At 41.5% G+C, this 18,992-nt stretch overlaps 1 protein-coding gene across 1 annotated transcript in view; it reads left to right on the top strand.

The window, feature by feature from the left end:
* Positions 1–18,992, top strand: part of LOC308074635 (striatin-3-like) — a gene marked incomplete at both ends in the record, with an annotated part of 38,520 nt that overhangs the window by 4,882 nt on the left and 14,646 nt on the right. Inside the window, 7 exons of the mRNA XM_080414142.1 lie at positions 6,985–7,068; positions 8,401–8,581; positions 13,156–13,257; positions 13,951–14,336; positions 15,288–15,494; positions 16,724–16,801; positions 17,578–17,636. Of these exons, the coding sequence (XP_080270268.1) occupies positions 6,985–7,068; positions 8,401–8,581; positions 13,156–13,257; positions 13,951–14,336; positions 15,288–15,494; positions 16,724–16,801; positions 17,578–17,636 (1,097 nt within the window). The remainder of the gene's footprint in view (positions 1–6,984; positions 7,069–8,400; positions 8,582–13,155; positions 13,258–13,950; positions 14,337–15,287; positions 15,495–16,723; positions 16,802–17,577; positions 17,637–18,992) is intronic.

Here is an 18,992-nt window from a genome sequence, read left to right as displayed (position 1 = left end):
TATTTTAAATCTTAAATTTGTCCATCTTTGAATATATCTTACAATAAATGCACCGAATCTCTGTATGTATGTAGGTCTGTAAAACCCATATCTCGAGAACCACTTGACCGCACGACTTCAAATTCGGCACACACGTCGCAGATGCCCCGAGTGAGTGCAGTGCCCGACTCAGACTGATAGGCGGTTGTCCAGAACCACCAGAAAAGGCTCTGGCTGTGGCCCAAATGAGCCAATTGATTGCCATGTCAGCCCAAGCATCATTTGCCAAATTCCCCACACCTGCCCAATTCCCCACACCTGCTCAATTCCCCACACCTGCCATTTGATTAGTTAGTCAGTCCACTTCTCAGTCAGTTTGCACTCTTCAGACATTCTCCACAGACGTTTTCACCACTCACTGCACAAAGACTTTCCACAACTGCTGGTCCCCCCCATATGCCCATATATGCCCATAATAGATAACATCAGGGATCTCTTTATATGGCCATAAAAGGGATACAGGCGGACAGGCAGATACAGAGATCTCCATATAAGGGCACAAAAGGGAGACGGACTGTTAAAACGGGTGCTATGACAACGGGTATAACGGGTATTGCATAACAGGGTGGGGCATGCATTCCCTATTTTCATTGTTCCCAACTTGCATCGTTCCAAAGTAGGCCGTATCCTAACCGTATGTTGCCATGTCAGTGGTGCTCAAACTTTGTCAGGTCAAGGACCCCCAAAATTATGATCAAGGCTGAGTGACATGGCAGCCAGGAGAACGAGGCTGGTCGGTCACTGCCATTGACACCTGGAAGCTCCAAGCAGGGGAGGAAAGCACTGGAGAGCTAGCCAGATGTATGGAGGATGGAGATGACTGGAGACGCCGCTGGAGGGCTCATCTGAGGATGAATTAGAGATTGCGGGGCTCTATCTCTCTATCCAAAGTTTGACCCTGGCCATCACTTACACAACTGAAGAAGTCAAGTAGAAGACGGCTTAAGGTAATAACCTTTTTTTCTTTCTTTCTTTCTTTGCTGCTGCTGCTTGTGTTGTCTGCTGTTTGTATACTAATGTGATTCAAGCTGTTGCACCATTGCTGTCATTTTGAGACATTTTGGGACCCAATGACCGGGTGGCAATGAAACATGTTCAGTGACTGCCGTTGTCAAGGCAGTGAGTTGTAACAGGAAACTCTGTGTGTGTGTGTGTGTGTGTGTGTGTGTGTGTGTGTGTGTGTGTGTGTGTGTGTGTGTGTGTGTGTGTGTGTGTGTGTGTGTGTGTGTGTGTGTGGCGCTCTTGGTCATTTCAATTATTCTATGAGTGAGTTTGCAATTTCCTTTTAAGTTCAAGCTAGAGGTTTTGACATAACAGCCATCATTTCAAAATGTTCATTTGGAATAGGCTCTTTCTTTCTTTCTTTCTTTCTTTCTTTCATAACTGTTAAAAAACACAACCTTTGCATCTACTGTCTGTGTATTTGCAGCTTGTATGGTCATGGTGCCCTATAGGCCAGTGGTTCTCAAACCTTCTCACGTAAAGCACCCCCAAATGAATGTTGGACAATGCTGTGGAACCCCTTCAAGGACCCGTGGGGGTCCCCAGACCCCACTTTGAGAACCACTGCCCCTAGACCAGTGGTTCTCAAAGTGGGGTTTAGAGACCCCTCAGGGTTCCTTGGGGTGGATGATCCAAATGGACCCTTGCGGGTCTGTAACTCTGAGAGTGTGCAAATGGAACAAAGTGGACCCTTACAGTATACCATTTGTACTCTCTCAGAGCTATGGGAAATGCCTTGAAATTTAAATCTTTGAGAACTACTGCCCTATAGAGGTATTTCTATTTCTGGGTATTGCCTTTCAAAATAACCACACATGAACCAATTGATCAAACAAGACACTTTAGGTGCTTAAATCTATATCATTTAGTCGCTGTCGGACACAAACCTTCGTATTTCCGTCTGTCTGTGGGTTTTACAAATATTGAACCAATGAAAAGTATTACAAAGCGCTTCTGACTAAACCTCCTAACTCCATTGGATCCTCAAACTGTCGGCCAAACCACCTAACTCCAACTCAGGTCATTCATTCATTCTAATCAATGATGAACATGACTATCTCCACATTAATGTTCAAAAACCTCCTAACTCCACTTGAGATGGATCTGGGAAAAGTGGTGATAATATAATGACACAGTCAGAATACCAACTTTGATGAGACGGTATTGTGTTGTTTTAAAAACATGTTCTTTTCTTTTTCATTTCCTGAAAAGTTAATATTTTGGACATAGTTGGTTTCTGCCCGACAGCAGAGATATAATACGTAATACCCTAGATTCAAAAACGGGTTCCCTGTGCTGTGCGGGGGAAATGTTCAGACGGGAAAGGTTTCAGCTCTTGCGTTTTCTTTTCCCTCATCTAACAGGGTACACATTATTATTATTATTATTATTATGACCTTCAGTCAGTACCACTTGTCAACCAGTAGGTGTCACACCAGACCACACGATCGACATTTCTCAATAGAAGAGCAGCTTCAAGCTTTATTGAAGACTCATTTTTTTCACTACAGCCTTTGACACTGTTTGATTGTGTACATTTTATAACTCTGTAATGCTGTTTTTAGACCTTTTTATTTCTGCTTGTAATTTATTATTGGTTATCCTTTTTTTTTGTCATTTTCTCTTATTCTGTTTTTCTTTGACATTGTCAGTCAGAATTCTTTATTCTGACCTTTGGTCGGTGTAAATGTGCTTTATAAAGTTTGAGTTGAGAGGGAGACCAAATACAACCAACAGTTTTGTATTGTATTAACATACTCCTAACATGTTATTCACAACAAACAAAACTAAAACATAGTGGAACTTTAATTGTGAACTCAATCATGCTTAAGCACAATAAAAGAGGCAACAGGTGCATCTGTCCTCCACATGTCATACCAACATACAGTAGGTCCATATAATAGACAGACAGACAGACAGACAGAGTCATACCAACATACGTAGGTCCATATAATAGACAGACAGACAGACAACCAGACAGACAGAGTCATACCAACATACAGAGGTCCATATAATAGACAGACAGACAGACAGAGTCATACCAACATACGTAGGTCCATATAATAGACAGACAGACAGACAGACAGACAGACAGACAGACAGACAGACAGTCATACCAACATACAGTAGGTCCTCCGTGAAATTCCTGCCCTGGTCCCAAGGGAGAGCGGTCCTCGGTGTAAAGTTGGTCAGATCCAACCAATATGCCCATATATAGGCGTCATATATTTATGACATCAGGGATCTCCACATATGGGCATAAAAAAATGGACACAGACAGGCATTTACATCAGATACTCTGACACTGGGTATGTTGTATTTTCTGTCTACACCAAATCTCTGCGCCACCAAATATGGCCAGAAGGAGTTCATCTGACCTTGTTCCCCCAAAATTGGGCTCAAACATGGGACAAAATGCATTCTACTATGCTGCCACCAACATGTGGATTGAATTGAATATTTTATTAGACATAAATGTAAACAGCACGAGGTACAGTCAGACAGTCATACCAACATACAGAAGGCCCATATAATAGACCTGTGATTAGAAATTAATAAATATTATAACAACTAAATTAATGAAAGTTGTTGCAACTCCAGACAGAAGTGAGGGGGTCCTCACTTGGTCTCTGGTAGGCTGTTCCACACCCTGGACAGCAGTGTGGAGAAGCATTATAAAAGTAACTTTCAGTACTTCTAGTTAGCCTACTCGTGCATTACTTTAATACATTTTGACTTCAATATTAATGTATACATTTTCATGTTGCTGCAGCATAGGACAACAACTCTAAACTTACATCTATTGTAGCTCACTATGATGAAAAGTAGTAGATATAGGAATCATGTCCTCAACAAACACAAGTCATTTATGACATATCGTCGCTGTTGGGCAGAAACCTCTTATCTCCATGTTCTAACTTTTTGTGTTTTATTGTAAATGAATGCCCTACATAATCATACTACAGCGTCACACAAAGGCATCAAAAGAAGCAGATCCACAAAACAAATGTGAGTTTGTAGATCTGCTACTTTTGGCTATTTTCTATTCTGAAAAGTAACAGTTTTGGACATATGAGCTTTCCACCCGACAGAGACGACATACAGCATGTAAACTAGACCGGGCCTGATAATGGCATGTCATCTCTGTACATTTCTGTTGTCGTGTTGATAATCTCTCAAGACAGATTCAGAGCTTCGCAGCTGAATCTATCGGCAACTACCGTTACAACGTGTAGAGTTTGTTGTTAGTAGGAACGAAAACACAGACGCACCACCGGAAGACGAGGGCTGAAGGAGAGTGAACGGGCTGACATCCGGTCTCTACACGGGATCGTGGGTGGTGCCCCCAGAGGCAAATTCAAAGGAAAATTATCATTTTTTTTGTGCAGATGGGTTCCCAGATTGTCGTGTTGCTGACATCTGTCTTGCCTAAATATGGGGGGAGGGTGGAAAGTGTATCTGAGAGTATTTACAAATGGGGGTCTGCAGCCAACATACAAGTTTAAGAACTACTGACATTGACCCTTCAAGCTGAAGTGAAGATGTGACAACACACAGGTCTCATTTCTGTACAGACAGATGGGGTCTAATGACAGCGTGTGGATCTCATGTGGATCTCAGACTTCATTTTGTCATTCTATGACGTCAGTCATTTATGATGTACTGTATCTACGACGTTTGACTCCATATTTGGACAAGCCTTCTGTCGTACATCAGGTACAATGGGTATTGAATAACCGGGTGGGGAATGCATTCTCAACTTGCATCGTTCCCGAGTAGGCCTGTGTGTGTGTGTGTGTGTGTGTGTGCGCGTGTGCGTGTGCGCTCGTGCGTGCGTGCGCGCGTCCTTCGCTTATCTCGAGAACCGTCTGACCGATTGACTTCAAACTCAGCGCATGCATCGCTGAGTCCCAAGCAGGCCTGGAACTTTGTCATTTTAAGGGCAAGGTCACTTGGCTTTTGGTGTTGTATGTTTTTTGAGCCAAATGCCAGGGCAGGAAGGCCATCAACCAAAACAAAGATTTGTTAATCGACGAAAATGAAAAATGTAATTGAACTTATAGATTCTTTAATACCTTTACAAATTACACATTTTTGTAGAGTCAAAGGTTCACACATGCTCAACCCAGGACTAATCAGAGTCACTGGACTCATTTGAAGATGTGTATGGGTAAGAATTCAAAAGATACTGGTGTTTAAAAACATTGACAAGAATGAGGCAATGGAGAAATGGTTGGGGCAGCTCCGCATTAATGAGAGAGAGCCTGGAGAGAACATTAATGGATGAAGGCTGGTGTGTGTTGGACCATGGGTTAAATGTCTGATCTCGCGGTGGCCATGAAAATATAACAGTAGCGCCGCTGCACCGGTCTAAACTCCAGAGAGTGCCCTCGCAGAAGCGCTGTATATTTTGAAAATAGCAGATCGACAAGCTCACAATAGCAGATCTACAAGCTCTACAAGCTCACTACAAGCGTGTGAGCTTGTATATCTGCTATTTTCAATGCAGCCAGATTTACAATCTTATCTGAATGACTGTTAAAGCAAAAGCAGTTTGTTTAAATTACGTGAAATTTCACACGCACATTCCCATTAGGCAGAGGAAGAAATGCCATTTTTTTTCAAATCTGCCTCATGGTGGCGCTTTAACAGGCCGATTCATGTTTTTACCAATAACTGCACCGATCTGTGTAAAACTTTGTTTGCACACTCTCTAGAGGCCAAGGAAAAAACATTTTGCCTTGTATATTTTATTCCAATTTCACTTGTTTATCCTATGAGTTCTCTATACTGATGAATTGGTTGAATTGGTATCCCAACCTGAAAAAGCATTTTCTGTTTACTAACGAGCTGCAGAGACGGGGAGACCCCTGTTGCTGAACACTCCATACAGTAGCAATGATTACTATTAGAATATAGAGCTATTTACCACTTATTTTAACAGAAATCAAAAACAAGTTACAAGGCAGGCACTCCGTCAGAAGTTTTCTTTATCTCTGCCAGGTGTGCCTGAGCGAGTCACCAACTCACCACCCAAGCGAGCGCTCTCACTCTCACACCCACATCTGTCAACTCGGCACCGTTTTATTTGCATACCGATATGGAGACACAGTTATCATTATGTCAGGCTGTCCTTGGCGCAACAGACGCAAAAGGTTCCTTGTAACGAAGGTCAACGTATGGAGTTGGCTGCAGTGCAGATACTTCTGCAGACAGGGTTCATACACCCAGGTGCATTCATTTAACCACTTGAACCTCAAGCTATTCTGGGGGAACATTCGCCAATAATAGCCAATCTACTAGCTATGAAATAGTAGATCCGGTGAGCCAGCAGGTGAGCCAGTATGGTACATTTCATTGGACATTTTATTTAGATTTTATGTTGCAGGACCAGATTGGAAATAAGTGTTTTATTTATGCTTTTATGTATATATCCTGGGTTTAAGTTATATTGTGATTACTTGTATTTATTTGACCAAAATCAGATCAAATACAACAGTGCCAAGCAGTTAGCCTGGCGTAGCCAGACTATATCACTGTGTGGATATGAGTCTGGTGCTTCCATAAGGACGTTTTTTTTTCCCAAGGGGCGGGATCAAAACAATGGCCCTCGACGCAATTGGTTAGACCTACAACCAACTACCAATTACAGTCTCCCATATTCGAATACTGGGCCCTGATTGGTCACACACGTCTTCTGGAGCAGGAAATGGATTCTCTATGGAGCGGTGCCAGACCCAAATCGCAGAGTGCAAATTCTTTTTGCACTTGCAGATTGGTCTGGTCCCAGGCTAGCAAGCAGTGGGAGGAATTAATTGGCACAACTAAAATCGGGGAGCAAAAGGGGGCAAACGATGAAAAGAACAGAAGAAAAAAAAACACTACTGTATATTAGTTTACTAAGTAAAGAGTGTTTAAGTGGTTAATATTTGTCACTGACAGGAACACTTTGAGACGTCCTCCACATCAGCCCCGACCACCTCTAAGGGGAAGCAACAATCAGCTCCAGAGGAAGAGAAGGATGAGGTGAGTCTCTCTGTATTTTCCTCTGTCAGTCTTTTTGTGTATATATTTAATATGTGTCACTTGGACAGGAACGTGTGATGATGCCCTCTCTTGCAACCACCTCCGGGAAGAGGAAGAGACAGCAGGCCTCACCCTCTCCTAGCACTCTCCCTCCTCCCTCTGTCTATCTTCTTATCTGTGGCCCATAGGGCAGGAGTCTCTCTCCTGTTTATGTAGCGTGAGGCGCCCAATCCAACCCTTGATACTGATGTGGTATTATTTCAAACATGAGCACATGGTAACTGAGTGCCAAGCAGGGAGGCATGGGGTCCCTCCCCCTCATACCAATTTTGTAAATACGCCAATTAATTCCTCCTCACACATTTCTGTGTAGGGCACACTGCCGTTGTACCCTACTGGCTCACCTGCCAATTAGAATGATGTATAGTGAAGCTATCTAAGCTAAACTAAACTTAAAAGGGGCCTTTCACTTTAAAAGACTTATGTCTGACATTCACTAACTCATTTTTAGCTGCTGGTCTAAAAAATAGTAACTGAATATGGGCTCCAAACAATGTCTCCGTTTTTGAGAGGCCAGTCCATCTCCTTTTGTTTCTTTCCTTTGTTTTCACCTCTATATACACACTCCAGGTTAGGTCTTGTTGTGACACAATAAGCACTTAAATCCCTAGACCTTGTCTAGTCTGTTTTCATAGGGAAATCACACAATGTTGGACATCATCCTTTTTGTCTCTTTATAGATTTCTACATAACAAAATGCCATCAGGCCTGCAGGACTGGAACATGTGGCCATTTCCACTGCGCTTTCTGCAGTAAAACAGTAATCAGAAGGGAGGATGCACAGAGGCACTTGGAAACGTGCCGGACACTGTCTGTTTCCCAGATGCATATTAACCCCTCTGGCACAGCTGGGTGTTTTTTTCCCACACTATTCACTTATTGTGTTGATCATTTGGCTGTGTCCAATCCATTTTGACAAGATGTTGCATTTTCTTTAATGTTAGATGTTCAAGCTCAGCTCCTCCAGTACATCTAAAACACACTGTGCTGACACAAAAGTTGCATTAACGAGGGTTAAGGGTCGAACCAATGTACTATACATATAAAAAAAAGATTGCACCTTGACATTACATAAAAATCAATTGTGTAAATGTACATATATTAGATATTCAATATTCATGATTAGTTAAAAGGAATTATTATTGAAAGTAGAATTTTTTTACCCCTTTTTAGTAGCTTAATTTTGAAAAGTACATTTTTCGCGTTGCCTGTTAAAGTGTGCATTGAAAACCCTTGTTAGAGGTTAAACCTTTTTGACTGTTTTTGTCTCAGGTAGACGAGAGACAGGAGGTCGCATCCGACAACTGCAGCAGACAGGAGGACGACTGCAGCGGACAAGAGGACGACTGCAGCGGACAGGAGGACGACCGCAGCGGACAGGAGGACTGCAGCCCTGGCCTGGCCCTGGACAACCCTCCCCCCATAGTGCAACGGGCAAAATCACGGACACACAGTAGCATTTGTCAATACTGCAATGTAGAGATGCTTACAAAAAACATGAAGTTACACATTTACAGGAAACACACGGACACTGCTGTCCGAGACATCAATGCCGTATGCAACGGCCGACCTGCCAGTGTCCCACCCTCTGCATCCCAGGCTGTGGGCCCACCCAGTGACGAGATCCCCGTCCAACCCTCTACCAAATGACCTAAACGCAGAACAGAACAACAAAGACAGGAGATGAATGGCCACCATAAGGGACTGCTTGAAGCTGCCCACAAGCCGTTGGATGAAGATGAATATTTCTTTTTAAGCTTGGTCCCTGCCTGCAAACGCTTGGCTCCGAGAAAGAAGGCGCAGCTTAAACTAAATATAATGCAGATGGTTGCACAAGCCGAGTTTGACACTGATGACGAGTAGCAATAAAAGCAATCTTGGGCAAACTGTCTTGGTGTTATTATACCTGTCATTATGCACCTCTGTTGACAAGACACATTTAACTATAATCATGCAGTTTGTATAGAAATGTTAACTCCTACACGCAGCTTTGAGGATATGTTTTTTGTAAATTGCACAGCATGCTCTGATGACAAATTGTTTCAACACAGTACTCTGTCATGTGACAGTTTTGTATGTCAAGTTGCTTATATAGCTGATCTAATGGGGATCGCTTTGCGACGCGTTGTGAGCTTGTAGGTCGGCTATTTTCAAATAGCCAAAGTATATAGGGCCAAAGTATATAGGGCTGAAGTGGTTTAATGTACTGTATGTTTTTTTTTAAATGATAATAATCTAAATCTACAAAGTAACTAAAGTTTTCAAATAATTGCAGTGGGGTGAAAGTACAATATTTGCCTCTGAGATGTAGTGGAGTAAAAGTATTGAAAATTGAAAATACTCCAGTAAAGTAAAAGTACCTCAAAATTGTACTTAAGTACAGTACTTGAGTAAATGTACTTAGTTACTTTACACCACTGGTTTTGGTTAGAATATAATGGGTAATACTGCCATTTATTTCATTCAGAAGAGTCAGGTTATAGGCAAACTAGTATATTTACTAGTTATTTTTACAACTTCTTAAATATAGGCTAGTTTAACTTGTCTATTACAGTCCTGAAAGGCAACGATAACATTAACTGAGCTGTCACCTGCATTACCAAGGGATCAACATCAATTATAGTTTAGGTCTATAAGGCTTTGTAGGTGTAAACTGTTACAAAACATACATTAACCAATTAAGGTCTATTGCTATTTCTACTATTCTGAAATAGCTGATGAACAAACTCAACGCATTGCATATTGTTGGAGTTGTATGCATTATACCCATTAGAACTGCAGGGAATAGCATCTGTCATGTTTTATTTTTAAGTTGGCTATTCAAAAATAGCAGATCTACAAGCTCACAGCGCGCCACTTCGTGTCGCGCTGCGAGCTTGTACATCTGCTATTTTTGATTTTTTTTGAAAAATCTTGAAAGTGTGAGAACTACTGATTTAGAAGACATTTGTAGAATCGGCCTCAGGTCTTAATGGGTTAAAAACAATTACCGTTCATCTTTGTGTATTTTATTTTGAAAGTTGCTACCGGAAGCCTAACGCCTGTTTATTGTTGTCATGAGAGTTAACTTTACCATAACTTTATACTATGATAACAAACCCAAAATAGTGTTCAATGAAGCTACTGCTGTTATTTGGGTTTTAAAGGAAACAAAGGGTCTGGACAACGGTTAGAGAGATGCAGCAAGCCGCAATGTTGGAGCCAGTGGTCAAATGACACGAATAGGTATGCAGTCTATGTAGTTTTATTATGCATGATAACAGCCATGGATCACACGACGCTCGTCCGTCACGAGCGTCATGGCTGAACTAACCTGATATTTGCACTTTCTCCTTTTACAGTGCGTACATCTACATAAACGTTCAGATTTCAAATATAAAGTGCTTACCTCATGGTCATGGATGTTGCAATTATGGACGGGCCTTCAGAAATACCCATATCTTCCGTATTGTTCAATAAAAAGCATTTTAATCTGACTGGTGGCCATTTTCTCCGAATTTTCTCCACGCTTTCAACTATGCGACCCTATTGGTTGGGGAGGTGTATTGCACTCTGATACATTATACATCTATGAGAAAATGGCTCCCAATCGGATTAAAATGCTTTTTATTGAACAATACGGAAAATACGGGTACGTATACCCACCCGAAGTGAATTGCAACATCTGTGGCCATGGGGTCAGCACTTTATATTTGAAATCTGAACGTTTATATGTACGGACGTAAATGGGCAAAGTGCAAAAACCAGGTTGAAGTTTCGTCATATCAGGACTAGCATGATTATAACGTATGTTTAAAAATGTGGGTGCTCCAGGGACCCCCACAAGAGAAGATTTGTATTTTTTATTTTTTTTATCTAAATTATTCAACATTTCTCAAAAATATCCAACGTATATAATATGGATTGTATGGTGGTTATGATGATTGGGACCCTCTGGCACTGATTGATTTTGATTGGATTAATTGGCCAGTGTAAATAAATAGCAACAATGTTACTTGCCCTAGAATGTCTGTGATCTGACATACATTTTATGTATTTCAAATACATGAAATGTATGTAAGATCACAGACATTCGAGGGCTACAATGTTACTGTCTTGCGCCTATAATCACTGTTACTTTTTATTTATTTATTTGATTCTCCTGTGAACAAAACCTGGCTCAGACCCCTCTGTTAAAAGTAGCTCTCTATTGTATCCAAATGATTTAAACAGTATCTAACTTTAAACAGTGTGATGACTGATGACTGATTTAAGCAGTCACATCTGCCTGGGTCAAACTAAGACAGGTCTTAAAAGACATTAAATTGTAAATTCAGAAATGTGCAGACACCCTGCATACACTATGTTGTATGTTGGTTTGCTTACTGTTGCGTGAGAAATCAATGTGGCACATTAAGCTAATCATCTTGGGACCCCCCCCCCCCAAAAAAAATAAATTTATTTGGGGACCCCCCTGGTGGTCCAGACCCCCAGTTTGGGGACCCCTGGTGTAGACAGACAGCCCATTCTGTCCACCTGCCTGCACTATTGCAAAGTCTCTGTGTCAAAGTTTTACAGTATCACACCCTGTGCTAATAAGGCAACAACACAATCACAGTGCCATTGCATCACATAATACGATGATATTTCTGACACAACAGTGTCAACACTATCATCAGATTGATTTAATATCCAGGTTAAAGCGTAATCCATTGAGACTGGGAAAGCATTTGTGCCATTTTAGATTTGAGGTGTATATTTTAACCACTTAAACCATTATTTTATACTTTGGCTCTTAAAACATAGCAGACATACAAGCTCATAGCTTGTTATGAGCTTGTAGATCTATCGTGAAATTGTGAAAATGTGTGCAAATCTTTGAATATAATATATTTGAAAGCAACGTTTTTTTTACTCAAATCTTTGCTTCTGGGGGTCCCTGAAACAAAATCTTTTAAGATGGGGGGGTCGGCGGCCAAATACTTATAATTTGGGGGGTCCTTGACATGAAACAGTTTGAGAACCACTGATATAGCAACATGGGTTTTTTTTTCCAGAAAACTGTTGGGATTTAGAAGACATTTGTAGAATCGGGTCCTCAGTTCTTAATGGGTTAATCCGTGTGAGTGCAACCCACCCAAGAAATCATCACTTTAGGGAGTTTATTGAGAGAAAGTTGCTAAATAATTGAGGATTATTTGTGAAACCAAAGCTTGCAAAGACAAAGAGGATTTATTTACCCAAGCTTTCCATAGAGGTGCAACCTTTTTTGGGTTTATCGTCGTTGAATACATCCAGATAGGACTAGAGGATACGCTCTGAGTCGCTTGCAGCTACACTCACTGACATGCAGAATAAGTATGTTAGGGATAGTTTTACCATCTTCACTGTAAAGCATGAGACTAAAGTTAATTTGATGCAGTGGCATTCTGGTACAGTTTTACTGTGTTAAATTCTGAAAACGGGTATGCCACGTTCAGGACACCTGGGACTACAGTACAGTTAATGCATGCTCAATAAAGGGTCGACAACAACAGTCAAACATTTCTGAACTTGTCCTGTTTACAAATAATTGAACAAGTTCAAGTTGTATTTCAGATCTTTGGGTGGGGGGGGGGGGGGTATGTGTGAATGTTTTTGAATGTGTAATGTTGTAATCCTGTCTAATAATCATCTTAACTTTAACTCTTGTTTTATTGTATTTAAATGTTTAGCCCTGACACTGTCCATAACTCTAGTCCTGCGTTCCCCAAAGGTGGCATACCCTTCTCCGGTTCTGGTTTGGTTTCCCATAGCTTTGCTTTATTGATACAGCAGCAGATATGTAAACTGGAAACAGAAATGAGACCTTATGTGCATGGAACTGAAAATGAATATGCTACCTTTGACCACGGGACTACAATGATGCACAGAGCTTATTAATGCGAGGCTCTAAGGATGGCATTGTTGATCGATTCAAACCACTTTGAGCCGGTTCAGTGTAGCAGCTAGTGGAGCTTTTAGACTCTTAGTCTTACTAAAAGTCCTTATTCAATTCCTTCAATCCAGACCAGTGTGTGGAGTACAGACTGCAGTTGAAGGTGAACTCTCCAGACCCAGCCACGGACGTTTCTGTTAAACAGGAGGTACTGGAAGTCCACCCAGATTGCAGTAAGTTGATGCTGCTTCTCTTTCTTTATTTTTTCTCTTTCTGTTTGTTGTCTATCATCTTTTGTTAATACACTTCTATCTGTCATCTTTTATCACTTTATGCAGTCTTGCGTCATGCTCCTGCTAGAGCTGTGAATCTTCACTGGCCTCATGATTTGATTTTATTACGATTCACCAACGATAACGATTCAATTTGATGATATGATGCAACTCAATTGTCTTGTTGCACAAGGCTACTTTTTCATTAGTAAATACAGGCAATCAGATACATAATATAAAATCTTTTTTTTTGTTTTTTTTTTAAAGTGCTTAAACGTGATATTTGTACAACCACTTATTCAACATAATAACATTACATTAAATGTAATAAATGAATGGCTTAGGCCAAGTGTATGGTGAATATGTTAAATCCTCAAAAATAAAACATGAATTCTTCTGTAGTTCACTGTAACTTTACTAGTGTGCTGCCTGTACTATACACATACAGAAATGAGATCTTCACATGGCAGCTCCAAGACGACGCTTCACAAACGCTGAGTACAATGTAATCCTCGTTTAACTCGTAATGTACAGAACCATGAAGTCTAGTTACTTGACAAATCATTCTTATCTGGAAACAGGGATACTTGAAAAACATTTGTGTATGAGTAGTAAATCTGATCCAATCAGAAAGTACTCTTCTCTCTCCTCTAGATATCCTGGTCGTTACTGTGTGCCAAGAGGATTCTCCTGAGCTGCAGGAGAGGAGCCCTGGTCTGGTCCAGGTCAAGGAGGAACCTCAGCCTCCGCTGGTTAAAGAGGAACAGAAGGAGCTACTTCAAAGGACAGAGGAGACTGGTGTGTCACTGTCAACACAGGCATTACTAATACAGAAGAAAGATGATGATGACAAGAGAGAGACGGGGCCTCTAGCCAGCACCTCAACTGAACACATGAAAACACAAGCCGATCTAGAGGACTGTGGAGCTAGTGATGTCCACCTCCTCTCTTCACACTGTTCTGAATGTGACAGTGAAGGCAGCGATGTGTGGGAGAAGACCCGGGAAGATCAGTCAGCTTTGACCTCATTTAAATCTAAGGTAAATGGGTTGCAAAATGCCAGAGAAAATACAGTTGATGTGAGAACTTGTAGAATTAGATGTGAGAACTTGTAGAATACAAAGGTTTATTACACGGCTTGGTTGAATGCTTGATTCTGATTTGTCAATCATTGAATTCAGCTGTGTGTTATTTCTGAATAATGACAGCTGAGCTCAATAACTGACCGCTGTCTAATCAAAGGCTCAGAGCACCTGGCTCATATCAACCTGCGTCGCTTGATTTTGTTCCGTATCAAATATGGCAGCTATGTTACTAACTAACTGTTAACTGTAAACAGCTAACTGTTTACAGGATTCAAATTCAAAAGTAGCAGATCGACAAGCTCAAAACGTGGCGCTTCGTGCCGCGTTTCAAGCTTGTTTATCTGCTACTTCTGATGCTTTTGTGTGACGCTGTAGTATGATCAAGTCTGGCATTAATTTACGAAAAACACAAAAAGTTAAAATATGGAGATCAGAGGTTTCTGCCCGACACCAACGATATATAGCAACATTTTGAACGTTTTTAAGAAAACTGTTCCAGGGGGTCCCCAGCTTAGTGATTGATAGTTAGGAACCAAGTGGAACCCTTGCAATTCAATTCAATTTTATTAAAGTGTCAAATCACAACAAGTTGTCTCAAGACACTTTACATGTAGAGAAGAGACCCGACAATCCCACCCTGAGCAAGCAATTTTGCGACAGTGGCAACGAAAAACTCCTTGCAGGTCTGTGAACTCTGAGGGTGTACAGATGAAACCAAATGGACCACCTGTAAGAGTCCATTTGATTCCATCTGAATACTCTCTGAGTAATGAGGGTTCAGTTTAAAAAAAATTACTGGTCTATGTCACAAAAATGTCCAAAAACACAATATAACGTAAAAATCGCAATTATTTGTACAACAATGAATCGTCAACTAAAATAACATGATCCTGACAAACCCTATAGGTCAGCAGTCTGGACTTGGACAAGGAGCCAGAGGACATCCAGGCCGTCGAGCCAGAACCGGTCTCACCATCAGCCACCAACTGCCATGGCTGCCTCGACTGCAGGGAGTTGTTCCGTACGATGGACAGAGAATCGCTGAGTCTGATGAAGGTGAACGACCGGTTGAAGGAGGCATGCAGTGCCGCCCAAACTAAAGAACAGGAAGGGGTGAGTCTCTCCTTTTATGCTTGTGTTTGTTCAGTAACAGCGGTCTCCTCGTCTCTCCAGCACTTTAGTAAACAGAAAATACTTTCTCAGGAGAGACTATCCATATATCAGCTTAAATTGTATTATTATTTAATTTTTTTAAAGTTTTTACTTTTTGTTTCATCTCCAATTTCACTTGTTTATCCTATTTCTCTCTACTGATGTATACAATTGGTATCCCAACCTCAAAATGCATTTTCTGTTTACTAACGAGCAGAGACGGGGAGACCCCTGTTACTGAACACTCCATAGCAATGATTACTATTAGAATACAGAGCTATTTAACACTTATTTTAACAAAAATAAAAAACAAGTTACAAGGCAGGCACTCCGTCAGAAGTGGATTTTATCTCCACCAGGTGTGTCTGAGCGAGTCACCAACTCACCACCCAAGCGAGCACTCTCACTCTCACACCCACATCTGTCAACTCTGCACCGTTTTATTTGCATACCGATAGGGGGACACAGTTATCATACTCTATGTCTTTGTCAACATGGGACGTGACAGGCTGTCCTTGGCGCAACCGACGCAAAAGGTTCCTTGTAACGAAGGTCAACGTATGGGGAGTTGGCTGCAGTCAGTGCAGATACTTCTGCAGACAGGGTTCATACACCCAGGTGCATTCATTTAACCACTTGAACCTCAAGCTATTCTGGGGGGAACATTCGCCAATAATGGCCGATTTTCTAGCAGTGAGCTAGTAGATCCAGTGAGCCAGCAGGTGAGCCAGTATGGTACATTTGATTGGACTATTTATTTTTATTTTACGTCGCAGGACCACATTGGAAATAAGTGTTTCATTACGCTTTTATGTGTATATCCTGGGTTTAAGTTAAATTGTGACTGTTGTGATTGTTACTTGTATTTATTTTACCAAAATCAAATAAAATAAAACACAACAACATTGGTAAGCAGTCGGAGGAATTAATAAACCGGGAAAGCATCTGTCATTTTCGATTTTTGCGTTAGCTATTCAAAAATAGCAGATATGCAAGTTCACAGCGTGTCACTTTGTGCCGTGCTGTGAACTTGTACATCAGCTATTTTTGAATATTTTTGAAAAATCTCGAACTCGAAAATTGGGGAGAAAAGGGGGGGGGGGGGTGATTGGCTACTCTAAACACTAGTGCACTGTATATTAGTTCTTTAAGTATATAGTGTTTAAGTGGTTAATATTTGTCACTGACAGGAACACGTTGAGACGTCCTCCACATCAGCCCCGACCACCTCTAAGGGGAAGCAACAGTCAGCTCCAGAGGAAGAGGTGGTCTGTCTGTCTGTCTGTCTGTCTGTCTGTCTGTCTGTCTGTCTGTCTGTCTGTCTGTCTGTCTGTCTGTCTGTCTGTCTGTCTGTCTCTCTCTGTCTGTTTGTATCTGTGTATATTGTTGCTGTCTGGCACAGTGGCGGAGCGTCCGGGGAGGCCAGGGAGGCGGCCGCCTCCGGGCCCGCGACCCAGGAGGGCCTGGGCCGTCAGATAATAAATCGGTAAAATCAGGCAAAAATAAGAATTAAACAACATAACCCTAACCTAACCCTACCCTAACCCTAAAACCGAAATAAAGTGACAAAAATCCCCCCCAAAAGTGACCGAATCCGCAGAAAACCCGCAAAATTTTGCGCGCGTGCATGCGCAGGGGGGCCTGATCACTGCACTGTGCCTCCCGGCCCGGCTTTCAGTTGTTCCGCCACTGGTCTGGCAGAAACCTTGTATCTCTTTATGTTTCTTGGTAAATTAATTCCCCATTTTGTTGTACAAGAGTGTTAACAAAAAAGTAGCAGAAATAGCCGTACTACAAGCTCACAACGCGTCACATGGTGAGCTTGTAGACAGGTTATTATTTTGAAATTGATGAGGATTTAGTGTGTTTGTGGGTTTGATAAATATAGAACCAATGAAAAGTGTAAACAAGAGCTTGTGACTAAATGATACATTTAATCCATTGGAACGCAGGTTCTTTCTGCCATCTCCTGAAAGGTAACGGTTTTGTCCGTACAAGGTTTCCATCAGACATCGCCCATATTTGATATTTGTCACTTTGACAGGAAGGTGTGAGGCTGCCCCCACCACCAGCCCCAACCAGCTCCCTTTACCACTGGAGCAGGTACATGTACAAGAACAACATAATGAGAGAGTATAGTTATTATTAGCCCTGAAACATGACTGTCATACCATGACAGTCATGGTGCCGAGTCCCCCTGGTCTAAAGTTGTGTTAGATTTTTTCACATTGCCATCTCTCACATAAACATAAACGTTCAGATTTCAAATATAAAGTGCTTACCACCGAGCCACGGATGTTACAAGGCCATGCGGGCCGCGATGAGTACCCGTATCTCCCGTATTGTTCAATAAAAAGCATTTTAATCCCATCGCCGGCCATTTTTTTTTTTTTTTTTTTTTTTTTGTAATGTATCGGAGTGCAATACACCTCCCAACCATTAGTGTCGCATGGTTGAAAGTATCGGAGACAATTTGGAGAAAATGGCCGGCGATGGGATTAAAAAGCTTTTTATTGAACAATACGGGAGATACGAGTACTCATCGCGGTCCGCATCGCCTTGTAACATCCGTGGCTCGGTGGTAAGCACTTTATATTTGAAATCTGAACGTTTATGTTTATGTGAGAGATGGCAATGTGAAAAAATTGAACACAACTTTAGACCAGGGGGACTCGGCACCATGACGCTTGTATACAAGCGTCATGTGAACCATGGCTAAGTTATTATCACCTCATCAATGTAGCCTGTTGTCATTAGACAGCATAGATGACATTAGAAACAGTACAACACCATACATGTGCCCTCTCCTCTCCTCTCCTCTCCTCTCCTCTCCTCTCCTCTCTAGAGGAATATAAAGACACAGAGGTGTCAGCAGTTCCTGCCAACAGACGCACGCACGCACGCACGCACGCACGCACATACGCACACACACACACACACACACATACACACACTCTGTACACACGAAACCACTCTGGCGAATGGATATGGTAAAACATGAATGACGCTAAGTGGAAAAGTTTTCGCGTGTGTGTGTGAGTGTGTGTGTGTGAATAAATATGAATCGTTTACCAATGTTCTATCTACAGCATGTAGAGGTAATTATTTAACATGGAACAAGACACATTAGCACTAGAGCCTGAGCAATATATCAGTATATTACATTTTAGGACGATATCGATATCAGCAACTATGTAGCTCCCGATGTTTTGACCATGTCAATAGGCGAACATTATACAAATGTTCAAACATTATGGAAAGGTTTCACAATCTGTCGTGTTGTGAGCTTCTAGATGAGCTGTTGAGCACCACTGATATAGCAACATACTGTTAGGATTTAGAAAACATTTTTAGATATGTATTTGGCCAGGGACCCCCATCTCAAAATGTTTTGTTCCAGGGACCCCCCTGGAACAAAACAAACATTTAAGTTACACATATTCGCTGTATATATGTATG

This window comes from Gymnoscopelus braueri (assembly GCF_963280865.1).
Source record: "Gymnoscopelus braueri genome assembly, chromosome: 19".
NCBI lineage: Eukaryota > Metazoa > Chordata > Actinopteri > Myctophiformes > Myctophidae > Gymnoscopelus > Gymnoscopelus braueri.
Note: the sequence above shows the minus strand (reverse complement) of the source record. Positions and strands in the feature narration are given on the sequence as shown.